This window comes from Xiphophorus hellerii, chromosome 17 (assembly GCF_003331165.1).
Source record: "Xiphophorus hellerii strain 12219 chromosome 17, Xiphophorus_hellerii-4.1, whole genome shotgun sequence".
Classification (NCBI taxonomy): Eukaryota; Metazoa; Chordata; class Actinopteri; order Cyprinodontiformes; family Poeciliidae; genus Xiphophorus; species Xiphophorus hellerii.
The window spans coordinates 11,040,087-11,053,630 of record NC_045688.1 but is presented as its reverse complement, the minus strand read 5'-3'; the positions used below and the strand labels follow the sequence as shown (position 1 = coordinate 11,053,630).

The following is a 13,544-nucleotide window of genomic DNA, read 5'->3' as shown; positions in this document are numbered from 1 at the left end:
TATTGTGTGTTTTATCCACTTTATTTTAGTTTTTTTTTAACTGTATTAAATATCCTCATAATCCAGTCTAGGTGGAAAGGACTGTTTAGCACAATTACCATAACCCTCTAATGATGTTTTAGATTAGAGAAAATTCTTCTTAAAGTCTTCAATGTTGATAAAATTGCCAGGATTTTGAGGCATCTGTGGACTCAGCCATTTGAAAGACAACCCAGTAGGGCCTTGCTAAGCCTCTCAAACAATTGCCTCTCAATATCCACAGCAATTTTATCTATTTTACCCAATTGTGTTAGCACTGAGGACAACCTGCTCTGGGTTGTTAGCTGCTGTTTGCCAAAACGTTTCAAATATTCATGCTCTGCTGGTGATGGAATTAACTTCTCGGAGGTGCTAAAAGGATCACTTTCACTGGTAAATCTGTTGGTCTGGAAAAAGTATGACAGAGAGTATGCAATCAGAGAGGGTACATTTTTATGCCTGCTCCTGTGGGGAGTATATCTGCAAGCAAACAAGTTACCACTGGAGGAAGCTAAAGGTTTTAACATATGGTTGAAGGATGGAAAAGAATAAAAATTGAAATGTTAAGGAATGATGTGCATTAGTGGATTAAAGACAGGCTAGACTGAACCAGATGGAAGTTTTTTGGTTTTTTTTTCAATCAAATGGCTCAATAAAGAACACCGAGTCCAATCAGTGTAGTGCTGAGAGAAACAATCTGCCATAGTAGACACTGGTCCATCACAGGGCAATGCTTGCACAGCAATTATAAAGTATGACATAAAAAAACTTTAAGAGAAATGTATGAAATATCCAATGGATAATTCCTTTATGTACCCGATAAAGGTAACTTTGTACACTACCAATCCTAATTTTCAGGAACAAATTTTAATTGGTGAATGAAGTATGTACTGTAGATGATTATTAGGACTGAAGGTGTCGAAAGGCCAAAGAAACACAATCAGTATGTCTACAGTTCTTCTCCCAAAGGTCTCTGAGTTTGGCACCCGGGTCAGGTCAAAGAGGGAAGTGGAGTTTGTGAATGTTAATAGGATTTGCTGATGTGTGTAGTGTCTCGTTAAAGAAGAAATGTCTGTGGAAAAATTGTGAATGGAAAGATGGTAGAATGAGTTAGAAATCTAGAAAGAAAATGGATGAATCTGGTTTTAAATGTTAAAAATGCCGCATTAGGAATTCTGATTATTATGGACAAAGGCACTGGAGATGTGTTAGAAATCAATGCCACCACCAACATTTTTTCAAGCCCACACAAAATTCCTCTGCCAGGAGAAAAGTCCCCGTACTGCCATTTATGCCTCAAGTGAAGAACAAAACTTTCATCTGCAGCAAGGCTGCAAAATATTAAAACAAAGGAGATTCAACGTTTTTGTAAAATATTTTCAGAAACATCTATTAGGTTTGATAAAGTTTTTCTCCTCATCGTGACGCCCCCATCTCTGACATTTTAGCTTTTCAGTCAGTAAAGTCCACATCAAGTGTAAAGTAGGGAAAATTCATCCAATAGACCCATTAAAGACAAAGGACAGATGCTTGGCTCTTCCAAAACAATACTGTACCTGTTTCCAAACATTTAATCACAACTACATAGTGATGTTATATATCTTTTTGTATAGTATCTGTAGCAGTTTGAAATCTTTTGCCTAAGACCTCCACCAAATCAAGAACTTAAAAAAAAACTACCATCCAGATGGAAATCTCTGACCCTCAGAAGCCTAACTAAGGGAAAAAACCAAGTTTGACAGAAACTACAGTAGCAATGCTACTGTAAGGCCAATCTACTGCTGATTTCTGAAGTCTCCAAGCAGATCATTATGTTACAATTCACTGCTCCGCTGCTTTGAAGGGTGTGCATTCAGGAAGCCAATGAAAGGTAGAGGGAACAATATGGTGAACTACTTGAAGAATACTGGAGTAAGGATTGGGAAGCAAAATGTGAGGCCATTCAGGTGGCATATAAAAAAACTTGCAGTCCGCTCTGTATAGGATCAGCAACCAGGGGCATTGCAGGGGGTAAAACGTGAAGGGCTCTTAAGTCCACATAACAGATTTCTGCCTAACTGTGTGTACATACATAATTTCCTCTGAACAACTGAGCCTCTTGTTGCTCAGTCTGAATAGCTATCTTGCTTTTAAATTGTGTGTCAATAAATGTTGGCCCTCGGATGCTACAGAGGACCTTTGTGATGTGGTGCCATCATTCAGATCACCTAAATCTTACCAACAGATTGAAAACCATGTTCAGAACTTTTAAACAAAATTCTTGAACGCATGCATTCATTTGATGCAACGTGAGGCATCTTTTATTACCAAAAAGAGAAGGTTTTTTTTTCCAGTTTTTGAGATTACCTCAAACAAAGAGTTTTCCCAAAATATTCTGTAATTAAGCATGTAATAATATGAATATTTCTTTGGGTTTTTTAAATGATTTGGGGAGTTTAAAGCTTGTAGTTCCTGTGTGGCATGTTTGAAATGAGAACCTGATTTGTGCTTTAACTTACTGTTCCCTTTGCAGTTTATGCTACTTTTTTTCAGTGTGTTCTTGTAAGAAAATGCTAAAAATGTACAAAAGCAATTGCCTAATGCAATGGCCCCTTTTGCCAGATCATAACAACTCAAGAACAGTGAAATCTTGAGTTTCACTGTGGGCCCACTGATGTGGGCTTTTTCTTTTTTTGCAATGACATGAATTGATTGTAGACTTTTTAATATACTGAAGAGTCAAATGTGAGGTTAAGTCTCATAGAATGCTGCCTCAATAAATACTTCCAAAACTTACTACACTGAAGAGACATTAAGGTATTGCTTTTGTCGCTAAAACTCAGCTAATATTACATCCGTTTTATTTTATATTTCTGCACTAAGTTGCATTTTTTTTGTGGTTCTCATATCAGCCAGAGAGTGTGTTGAAAAGGTTTCAGCAAAGTCTGAAGTCAATACATCTGGAAACACACATTTGTTGCTTGTAAAACATTCTCTTCAGGTGATTTGTGTTAATGTACATAGGTTTGTAGGATAACTTTGGATATATAAAGATTTTTGTAAGATAAAGTGGTGCGAGGAAAAAAACCAACTATTTCCTAAATTGAATACGAGTACTCAACAAAAAAACAAAAATGAAGACGGGAAACAAGGAATAACGACTGGGCCAAAGGATTGTGGAGGAAGAAGAGATTTTTTAAGATCTCTACACACACACACACACGCACACCCGCACACACACACACACGCACACACCCACACACACACACACGCCTACATATCAGCAAAGAAAGAGCCACAAGTATATCTAAGCACCAACTGAACTTACGTGACCCTTAGGTGGGTCTGATGGGCCATTTCCACTCTAAATTAGCGATCTTTGCAGCGGACGTGTCTAAAATGATGCAGATATAGTGAAATCAGCCATTAGCAACAGGAACCTTATGAGAGGTTGTTAGGTTTCAGACTGGAATACTAATTACACAAGACTGCACCACCCAGGCAAGTATCCAGAACAGAGGAGTCACTAAAAACTAATAAACTTTTAGAATCCACTAAATGAACTAATCCATCGTGCCATTATATCCACCGACAGGTGAAGCGAATACTTCCCTGTACTACCTTATAGTGCGTTTTATTAATTATTCTCAAGGGGTGTTTTAGGATTTTTATTGTCACAGAAGTCTTTCTGTGTTTGCATGACTCTAAAAAATCACACTATCAAACTTAATTTTTTTTTATGATATTTTATTAAAATTAAAATAAAATTAACTTGCTTTCACAAACTCCTCATTTTGATGTTAAGCCAACATCGTTTAAGTTTTTGAAATACTTTTCCAAACTTGAATGTTAACTGGTGTGTAACTACTTTAACAATTTTTCTTTACACATAAATGCATATCAATGTTTTTAGCTGGATAAACTAACAAAAAATAGCATCTTTTCCATGCCGGGTTGAATGTTCTGAAAAAGATAAGTGATCAAGTGCGAAATAAGACTTATGGGTTATAGATCTGGATTCATTTTCATGCCTTTAACAAGACAAGACTGCATCCACATTAATTTTGCACAGAAATTAAGAGACTTGCAATGAAAATAAAACATATATATATGAACATCCTCAAGTCTTTCAGTTTTAGAGTGGCCTGCAGTCCGAAGAAGGAATGGTAGTAAACCAGAGATAGATTTATTGAAACATGTCGGAGGGCAGCCGGCCTGTGCCGCCTGATCTAACAGATGAGCTGCTGTTGCTCAGATTGTTGAAGAAGCTACTTGGTGCTTCTGGGAGAAGAGTTTTCAAATACATAATGCACCAAGGTTTGCCGAGTACTGGGCATGGAGCTTACAGAGGAGACAGATGGTACCAAAATGCAAACCAGTGAAGACAGTGTGAGATTGAAAAATGTTCTTCTGGGAAATGGTGAGTCTTGCCATTCACTTGAAGATTACTTTTACACTACCCACAAAACAAAATTGGTTCAAAGAGGATCTTAGAAGTTGAGTGATGAGTTTATGGTATTAGTTTAGCCCCCAAATTTATTAGGTCTTAATCCAGTTGAGCACTTGTAGATTGTGCTGGATTAAAAAAAACTAATCCTGAAGACCATAGTTTGGCAATATTTCAGCAACACTTCATTGCTTTAATGCAGTGTTAATGGGTAACCAAATATGGGACCAGCACTCTTATAGACAGGTTGGTTTTCTGAGTAATACTTTTACTGAACAAAACTTCAGTAAACACATGAAAGCTATTAATGTACACGGGCAACAATGTCAAAAGTCAAACTGACCGCCACCTTTGACACTGCAGAACAATATCTCTGTGAGCCACTGCAGATAATAAAGGCTTCACTGAATCTGTGAGTATTTAATAGGGAGAGTTCAGACCGGTGATTAGAGAATGCCACAAAATGGCTAGTGGCTGCAGAGTTCTCTGGCAGGTGTTTATGGCCGTGCACGCATGTGACACGCTATGCTAAACACGTCCACTCATCTCCGGTGTCACCAGGAGCCTCGGGCTCACAACATGACATTAATAGTTTGACAGGCTTTGCTGCTCTTCTCACTTCCCTCCGCCCTCCATCTGCTGCTCTTATGCTCCCTTTCTGTGGATCCCCTAGTCGGATGTATTTCTTGGTTGTGCGCTCTGATTCATCCCCGATTGGTAAAAATGTGTTCAAGAATTTGTCATGAATAAACTTCATAGCAACTAAGCTTTTAGAAAGTCTATGTCTGTTTTTCCTATTTTAATTTTGTAAGAGATTGGAAATAACAGCTGAGTGTCTCCATGTTGCAGACAGAGCATTGAGCACCCTTTTTATTGCTTTTACAAATTATTTTTATTTGACAATGACCAAAAAATTAATGTCAAAGTGAGTTATTTGACTCCTAAACTTAATAAGACTCGAGTCCACACCTCTGCTATCCGACGCTACTGCTGTGTTTTATGGGTGCATCAAGACTGGAAGTGTATTGAGGCAAATTCACAAGAATCTGAAAATGATTCTTGTGAATTTGATTGATTCTGTCTTGAAAACTGAGTCAAAGCAGTAAAAAAAGGAAGCATTCTGGTTTTTAAGCAAATACAATATTTGTGAGCATGTGAAACATATAGTGCATAAGTTTTAAAAAAATCGACAAACTGTCAGTTTAAAAAATAATGATCTAAATTTTAATCACTTGAAATATTTGATTTGGAAAACAAGCAAAAAGGCAACACAAAATCTCTTGCACAAATACTAGCAGACAGACCTGGAAGCTTCTCCTGTCAAAGATGGCACAACAGAAAAAAAAAAAGGCAAAACATTTCACATACTGAACTGATTCAGGTTAAATGTTGCTTTTGGAAATACATTAGAGACTTAAATATATGGATCAAAATTCGGACACTGATTACATGACATAATAAAAAACACCTAAGCATAGAACCAAACCCACCAATGACAGAGAGAGAGAAATAGACAGATAGGTTAACATGACATCATTAGACTTTCTACTGCTGATTGATGCCCAACGTATGAATGAAGCTGTAATTTGAGGTCTTCATGTATATTATATCCTCCTCACAAAGGAAAGGTAGATTATGCTTACAACTTTCATCACTCCATTTGTAGGTTTCAGCATCGATCACACCACAATGATTGGACAAAGGCATCTCAGGCTGTTTTCCATTCTCCCAGTTCTTATAGTTCACAATTCGGTCACTCCAAATCCAGAACCCAAAGACAGAACTCTGCCTCAGACCGATCCACAAACGCTTCGAAGAATCAGCGTAAATGAAATTCAGCCACTGTTCGACAGCTTTCTGGTCCTCCTCATCCTCAATCCATAGAAGGCGTGAATGTCTGGTTTTACAGTAATCCAGCGCGTCCTCCCAAGTTTTGGGCTCCTTGATTACTCTGATTCTCACACGGCCTGAAAATTAAGACAAAAAACACAACTAAGACTTACAGAAAGTGAAAGGCTCACCTAGATCATCAACACAATTCTTTTAACCCTTCGCTGCATGCTAATCTTTAGCTCGTCCATAAATTGTGCAGACAATGTCTGAAAAAAGGATTGTGCAATTTGGGATTGGTTATTAGTGCATTTGATTAAAAGTCCAAATGATGACATGTTAAATTTTCATTTATTGGATCTGAATTGAGCGTAGAAGGTAAATTTATGTCACACTATTTCTCAATAACATAGCACTGATATTCCCTTGAAACTTTACTGCTTAGCTTATTAATGTCTAAGATGATCTCATCAAAATGTGCATAATTTTTCTAATTTTGCATGACAACATTTCTACATTCTCTCAATAAAGCCGAACAATATTTGCCAGTAAATGTATTAAATTTACATCTAACCTTTATAACAAATGACTGGTTTTATATTATCACACTTCATTTGATTCCAAGTAAGCTTTATTCCATCGTTATTTAAAGAGATACATTGTTCAGGACTCCTCTGATCCACTTTGAACTTTGAACCGTATGTTGAACAACTGTTGTCTGCCCATTCATAGTAATCATGCTGAAGCCCAATCCAAACGTTTTTTTCTTGACTTTTTTGTCGCAGGTCGTCATTTTGCTGTTCATTCATGATACTCGCTAAATCAGTGAAATGTGTTCTGCAGTGTTGCATTGCTTGGCACCAGTTTTTCTCAACATCGTGAACAAGGGTAAAATTTCCACCTGGAAAAGAAAAAAATTCAGATTCAAGTGAGCAGGTGTGTAAATTTACACTTCAAAATGATAAACTTGATTGAATAAAACTGAGCTGTTCAATCTATAAGAAGATAAATATGAACTTAGTGTTATTGTGTTTCACCAAAATACAAATCTGCTTTGCAAACTAGTGCTTTTAAGTGCAGCATTGGCACTTTAAAATTTTGCTAATTTGCATATCAGTACATCTTTTCCAGCACTCAGTGTGTACTGGAGCTTATACTGGTGTTATGCAAGTCTTCATCATATGCAACATAAAGCAAGTTAACTCTGAAGAGGACAAGTTTTTTCCCTGGAAGAAGCAACTCTGGTTATCCATCCTCACTACTTACAAATATTTTTATTTTGTTATATAATATTGTTTAAGTGACATTGGCTTGTTAAGTGATAGCTGTAATACTGGTAAATATATTTTATAACAGGAAATGAACAGTAATAGGTTTATTGAAATCATAAGTGTAAAATGAACTTATCACTTCTTTGGTTTTAAGGAGCTTTTTTTGTGTTACTTTTCATGTCCATGATAATGTCATGATGATTGATGTGGCTCAAGTGGATCTGACTTAGAACCAGCTTGGTTTTTAAATTTTTTATTAAAGGTATTTATTTTTATTTAAAGGTAATTATGTATTGATCAATATGATAAAAATATGACTCCTGTTTCTGTAATATCATTTTATCACATTAAGGGGAGTACCTGCATTTTTTTCCCACTTAAGCACTAATTATTACTATGCGTTATCCCTCAACACTTATCTTCCTTTAACTTTAATATTATTACTTAATATTTAATATTAATTAAATTCTTTTTTTTTCAGAATAAAAGAAAATGTAGGCTTATACTTACCATTTTCACACATGAAAGCCTTTTTTTCAGAACAATTAAAACCCATCCATGAACCTTTTTCAAAAGCTTCACAGAGTTGATCTACATTTGTAATGTTTACTGTTGAGTTGTTAAACTGGACGGCTTCTCCATTTGACCAAAAGAGAGTATTATTATCCTTCTTCTTCAGGCCAAGCCAAAACCCAGGGCCTTCTGTTGAGCTAGTGAAATTAATCATCATCATCTCATCCTCTTCATCAAAAAGACTCAGTAATGATCCCCCGTTTTCAACACAGTGTTGTTTTGCCTTAGTCCAGTTAAGGTCATTTTCTGTATAACTAAAGTATCGCAGACGGTTTGCAGCGAATGAAAACTGCAAAATTCCTGCAAAAAGACAATAATATGCTATAATTAAGTTTGTTTACAGGAGCTTCGCTTCTATAAGATGAAATGTAATGTATATTCTACATTTCTTATGCTGTAGTAGATTACAAAGTAGAAAATTCGCCTACTCATTGGTTTGTGCACTGTTAGTAGGTTCTTAAAGGGAAAGCAATTAAATTTACTGCTGGCAAAATTTATAATTAATCCAGCAACAAAAAAAAAATATATACAAAAAACAATGCTAGCATTTTAAATACCCTAATCCTGTAAGTTAAAATGTTTGTGCAAATACGCCTACAGATGATTTAAAGCAAGACAAATAAAACAATGCTTACCTGAGCACAGCACGAGGAACAAAACTTTCACCATTGTCTGCAGCTTAACAATTCTTCTGAAAAAAAAAAAACTAGAGAGAAAGGTGAAAAGAAAAACTTTTTAAAATAAATACAGTAAATGATGTTTAAATCATCTACATGCTGGATATAAGAGGGTGTAATAGCCTAGAATATCAGACACTGATATAAATTATTTAGCAGTAAGTAAGAATGAGTTCAGGTCTTACCTGCTGATGAATCCGGTGCAAAATGCGCTTTCCACTTCGTGTGGATTAGTTTAATATTCGAAGTGCTCGAAACAGAGTTTACACATTCAAAACAAAGATGTCATGAAATTAATGAATAACAAGATGGTAAAGTGCAGCCAAGTCATAGTCAAATCAGACCAAAATGGAGACCGTATCTTACTGAGGAAGTGACTCACTCATGACGTTTTTATTCTCTCTCTTCAGTTTATGAACCAATTGAAGTATTTCAGCAATTTATTAACAAATGATTAAATCTGTAAAGCAGGTTTTAGTCAAAAACTGGTTTGTTTTGGAAGATGATGGCATTACAGTTTTTAGAGAATTGATTGTAAACTAACAGGTTGATCTTAGCTTTCCCACTTTAACTTTGTTCAATCTTAACAAAAGAGGGTTTTTTTTGTCTACCCTAACTGCATTTCCTGGAACATGCATTCGCTTTCATGACATAAACAAATACTGGATTAGATCTCATGAAAGGTATTAAAAACAGAAATTGACTTTGTCAAGAGTCATCATCAATAAATTAACTTGCAAGTTAAATAAATATAATAGAAAATCGTAATGGAAACACGAATATTAGGCGGAAACAAAAACCGACTGTCAGTTTTAACACAATGTCAATTTTGGCTTTTGATAACATTTTAAAAACCGTTTTTGTTTTTGTATTAGGCCTATATAGAAAACCGATATTCAATTTATCACTCTGCTGCAATAATGTAGGTAATGTTTCACCAGAGCCAGTATGTAGTGAAAGCTGTTTGCTATTCAAACTTCAGGACCTGAATTGGTACCATCAGGCTCATATTCCAGATATGGATGAATAGTCCTGTTTATGAGAAGATTAAATGCAAAATTATCTAAACTTTTGTTCTGGTAAAGAAGTGGCTCTCACTGAAAGATTTTAAAGCCAAAATAGTCAACCATTTTCCTAATATGATTAACTATTTTGAATTCTCCAAAACAATATGTAGCTTTAAGAAAAAATGTTGTTTTAAAATAAATGTCAAATCTTGCAGCGAAGTCAGGCGTTTGATGTTGCTAGCCCCCTACATGCATCATCAATTTTGAATTTCAAATCAGATCTTTGTTAATGCAAATCCCTCTAACACTCAACATTTTATAGCTAGCTTGAGGTTCCTCTTCATAAAAGGTTCATTTGTTCATCACATGCCACAAAAAAAAGCAGAAGTATGCATGGAGCCGTGGGATGGGGTTGTATATGATTCTTTCCGAGAACAGCTTTGAAGGCCCCTGCTATAGACGATGAAACATGCAAAACTACTGTAACAAGGAAAACTCTTTATTGTTACAGTGAAATATTGTCCCTATCAACAAGGAAAATATTTCTATACATCTTTAATGTCATGTTATTCAAAGAACAGAAAAAATAAATAAACCCCCAGTGAAATCAAACCTCTCAAAATTTCTGGGCACTTAACATTTTTCCTTTTGTTGCACTTGAAAAAAATGCAACAATTGTTCCTACTGCAACTTTAATTTAGCTACAAAAGGACTGCATTGCCTTAGTGAGAAGCTGATAACTAATAGGCAGTGTGATACTTAGGAAGATTTCAATTTGAAGTTGTGGGGAAGATAACAAAAAGCAGTACGTTGAACAATTTGTCTGACTTGATTTGTATTACGTGCCTTAGGGTACAGTTGTTATAATTTCAGAAAGGATGAGGCTTTCTGAAATAATAACAAAACTATACAAAAAAAAGTTAAAAGTTGAGTTGCAGTGACTCAGCACTTTACAATCTTTGGCAGATATTTCAGTTCCACTGTTTTTCATGGGGTGAAATTGACTCCCATGCAGTTTCACACTGATATAAAAAAGGTGCTTACAAGGATGATTTTCCTTCCAGGGCAGACACCTGATTATAGCTAATGATAGAGCATGAAAGCATTCCAGCATTATTCCTGCAAGGCACTATAGCTCAAAATTATACTCAAGTAATTGAATTTGTATGTGGCCACAGCAGATTGTTGTTGTTGTGTGTGATTTCCTGTTCTCTTCAAGTGTGCATTATGTTTAAGAAATGCTTCAGTCCAGATTCAGACGCCGTGGTCTGCTGCCAAACTGCGTTTGTGTAGGTGTGAGGCCACAGTGACCCCGGGTATTGATGGAATTGTGAGGAAAGGTGTTGGATAAAGGGGCATGTCAACTTGGTTCAACAGCAGGTGAAACCATTTTATCCACATAAGTGCTGTTAGATATTTGACCAATCCTGTGGCTTGTTTTTTAAGAGTCTGACAGGGTGCATGCGTGTGTGTGTTTGTAGGAGGCAGCTGCAAGCTCCTGATTGCCAGCAAAGATTTTCTGGCACTGGAACAGGAAGCAATTTAAGTGCATGTTGAGTACTTGACGACTAAACCCCACCGAGACTTCAAGAACACGTTTGAGTAACAATAAAAAAACAAGATTTGCACTTTAGCAAAGCTGCACAGGAAGCATGGCATTAGATACAATGACACGCACTAAAAGTCAATGTTTTGCAGCTACCTAATGATGAAGTCCTGTGTTGTTTATCCCACATACACATCTGAATTATTGAAGAACAAATGAGGAGGGACCCAAAGGTGAAACATTGACTGTCAGCTGAAAACAGCCCTCTGCTTGATCTCTGGAAAATTAAGTGTTGTGTTTACAAAATGGTTCATTTTGAGAATTTCTTCAGAGGATGCTTCAGGAATAAGTGAAGTTAAACGTTACAAATATGTATATAATATTGCAAATATAAAGTTGAGAACCTACGGAGTACTGTGATTAGACACCAAAGCCAGCAAATATATCAGACATAACTGAAAAAAAAAATCAAATCAAATAAGTACTGGGCCAAAAAGTCTGTCACTTCATCCTGTCTTCTAAGGTTTCTTTTTGCAAATCAGTAACCAGCAGATATTTGTGTGGTGTAATATTTGAACACTCAAAACTTACAAGATGTCTGTTTAATTCTTATTCTTAACAACTCTTAATGCACTGAAAAGTTAAGTTCAACTCCCTGCAATTTAACCCCAGCACCTGCCTTCCCCTAACGAGAGAACAGCCGTTTGAAGAAGAAACTGATGCAGACAGATTTCTTTTTCCTTTTTGTCTGACCCAACACATTTAGCTCCAATCTATAATAAAGTCTTGTTTTACTCTGGCTAAGTGCCGGGCCGATATCAGCATGTTCATCATATGACTTGTTGATCATTTGGTTTGTGAGATTTCATTGCGACTTCGTTATTAGTTGTGTGCAGATAAAGATTACCAAAATAGTTGTTTACCTCCAACAGTAAAAATGCTGGTATATTGACTGGTATGTTGCCAGTCAATATACCAGTCTGCTCTGGTATATTGTGCAGGTTGTATGATATATTGAGATGCAGAAGAGAAAATTTCACAGAGAGCGTAAATTTTGAAAAACAACGGTTGTAGAAAAACTGGTGCTTGAGATCAAAATAACTGGCAAGGAATACTTGATTGACATGTGGCTGATAGTAATAAGTATAATATTTATTCAGGAAGGATGACATTCTCTGTTTGGAATAGGATTGGAGTATCTGTTCATATTTTTATTTATTTTTTACTGTTTGTGGCAAACAAGCTTTAAAATTAACTATAATCTATAAAGAGTAAGTCTATCAATGCCAGACTCAAAAAGAACAAAAAAAGAAAGAAAACAAAGACTATTTAATTGTGGAATATTTACAATCTAGCGTAGTTCATTTTTAAAAGTTTTACTGTAATGACAGTGTGGTATCTCTCATACAAGCATTGTCATGATATTTTTGTATATCTTTTCTCATTGGGTAATCAGAGATTTTAGAAGTTGAATTTATTATATTCTGGGTAATATGCTTTAAATATCAAAATGTTGTTGGAAACATCTAAACTTTTGACCTCTTTTCCAAGTCAAACAGTGATCATCAATATTAAATGTGGCTGGATGGCTCTATATGCTGAATTTTGTTTTCAAATTACAACCTAAATCTTTTTGCATCCTTGAACACTATAGAGTTTATTTATGTGCTATAGCTTCTCTAGAAACCAAATATGAAAAATAGATTTGCAGTTGTGCATTACAGTAATTGTATGCATAAATAAGTCCAATATTAAATCATAAAAGCAAGCAAATCTGTATGATTAACTCTGTGACTACGCTTTATTTTCCAGTGGAATATTATTCGACTGTTTCGCTGTATTTTGCCAGCTAGATTAAGTAATTGCAGTGAATCCCAGGTCTGCGAATGCCTTCATGCAGATTTACTCCCGCCTCCTTAAAAGGCTTGATCTCACCCAATTTCTCCTGAGTTTTCTGCGTAATGGAAAGGCACTTACTGAAACAGTGACATTTCCCTAAGGAGACCTTTCAAATGGAAGTCAACAAGTGTCAGGGACAACAAGTGCAAAAGATGAAAAGCAGCCTGTGCCTTCACTAAGAGGAATCGGTGAGAAGGAATTTTGATGGTGGGGGAAGAAGTCAGGTGGCGGATTTAGATGAAAGACTCAAAAAGCAAGAGGTTAGGAAGAGAAAATCTAGCTGGCATCGAGAGCGTC

At 35.9% G+C, this 13,544-nt stretch overlaps 1 protein-coding gene across 1 annotated transcript; it reads right to left on the bottom strand.

Moving 5' to 3' along the window:
- Positions 1 to 5,556: 5,556 nt before the first annotated feature.
- LOC116736490 (secretory phospholipase A2 receptor) lies at positions 5,557 to 8,818 on the bottom strand. The gene is made up of 4 exons (XM_032588981.1): positions 8,754 to 8,818; positions 8,056 to 8,418; positions 6,849 to 7,175; positions 5,557 to 6,411 (listed from the first exon to the last, which is right to left on the bottom strand). The coding sequence occupies exons 1-4, from the start codon at positions 8,785 to 8,787 to the stop codon at positions 5,990 to 5,992; spliced, it is 1,146 nt and encodes a 381-aa protein (XP_032444872.1). The 5' UTR covers positions 8,788 to 8,818; the 3' UTR covers positions 5,557 to 5,989.
- Positions 8,819 to 13,544: the final 4,726 nt, after the last annotated feature.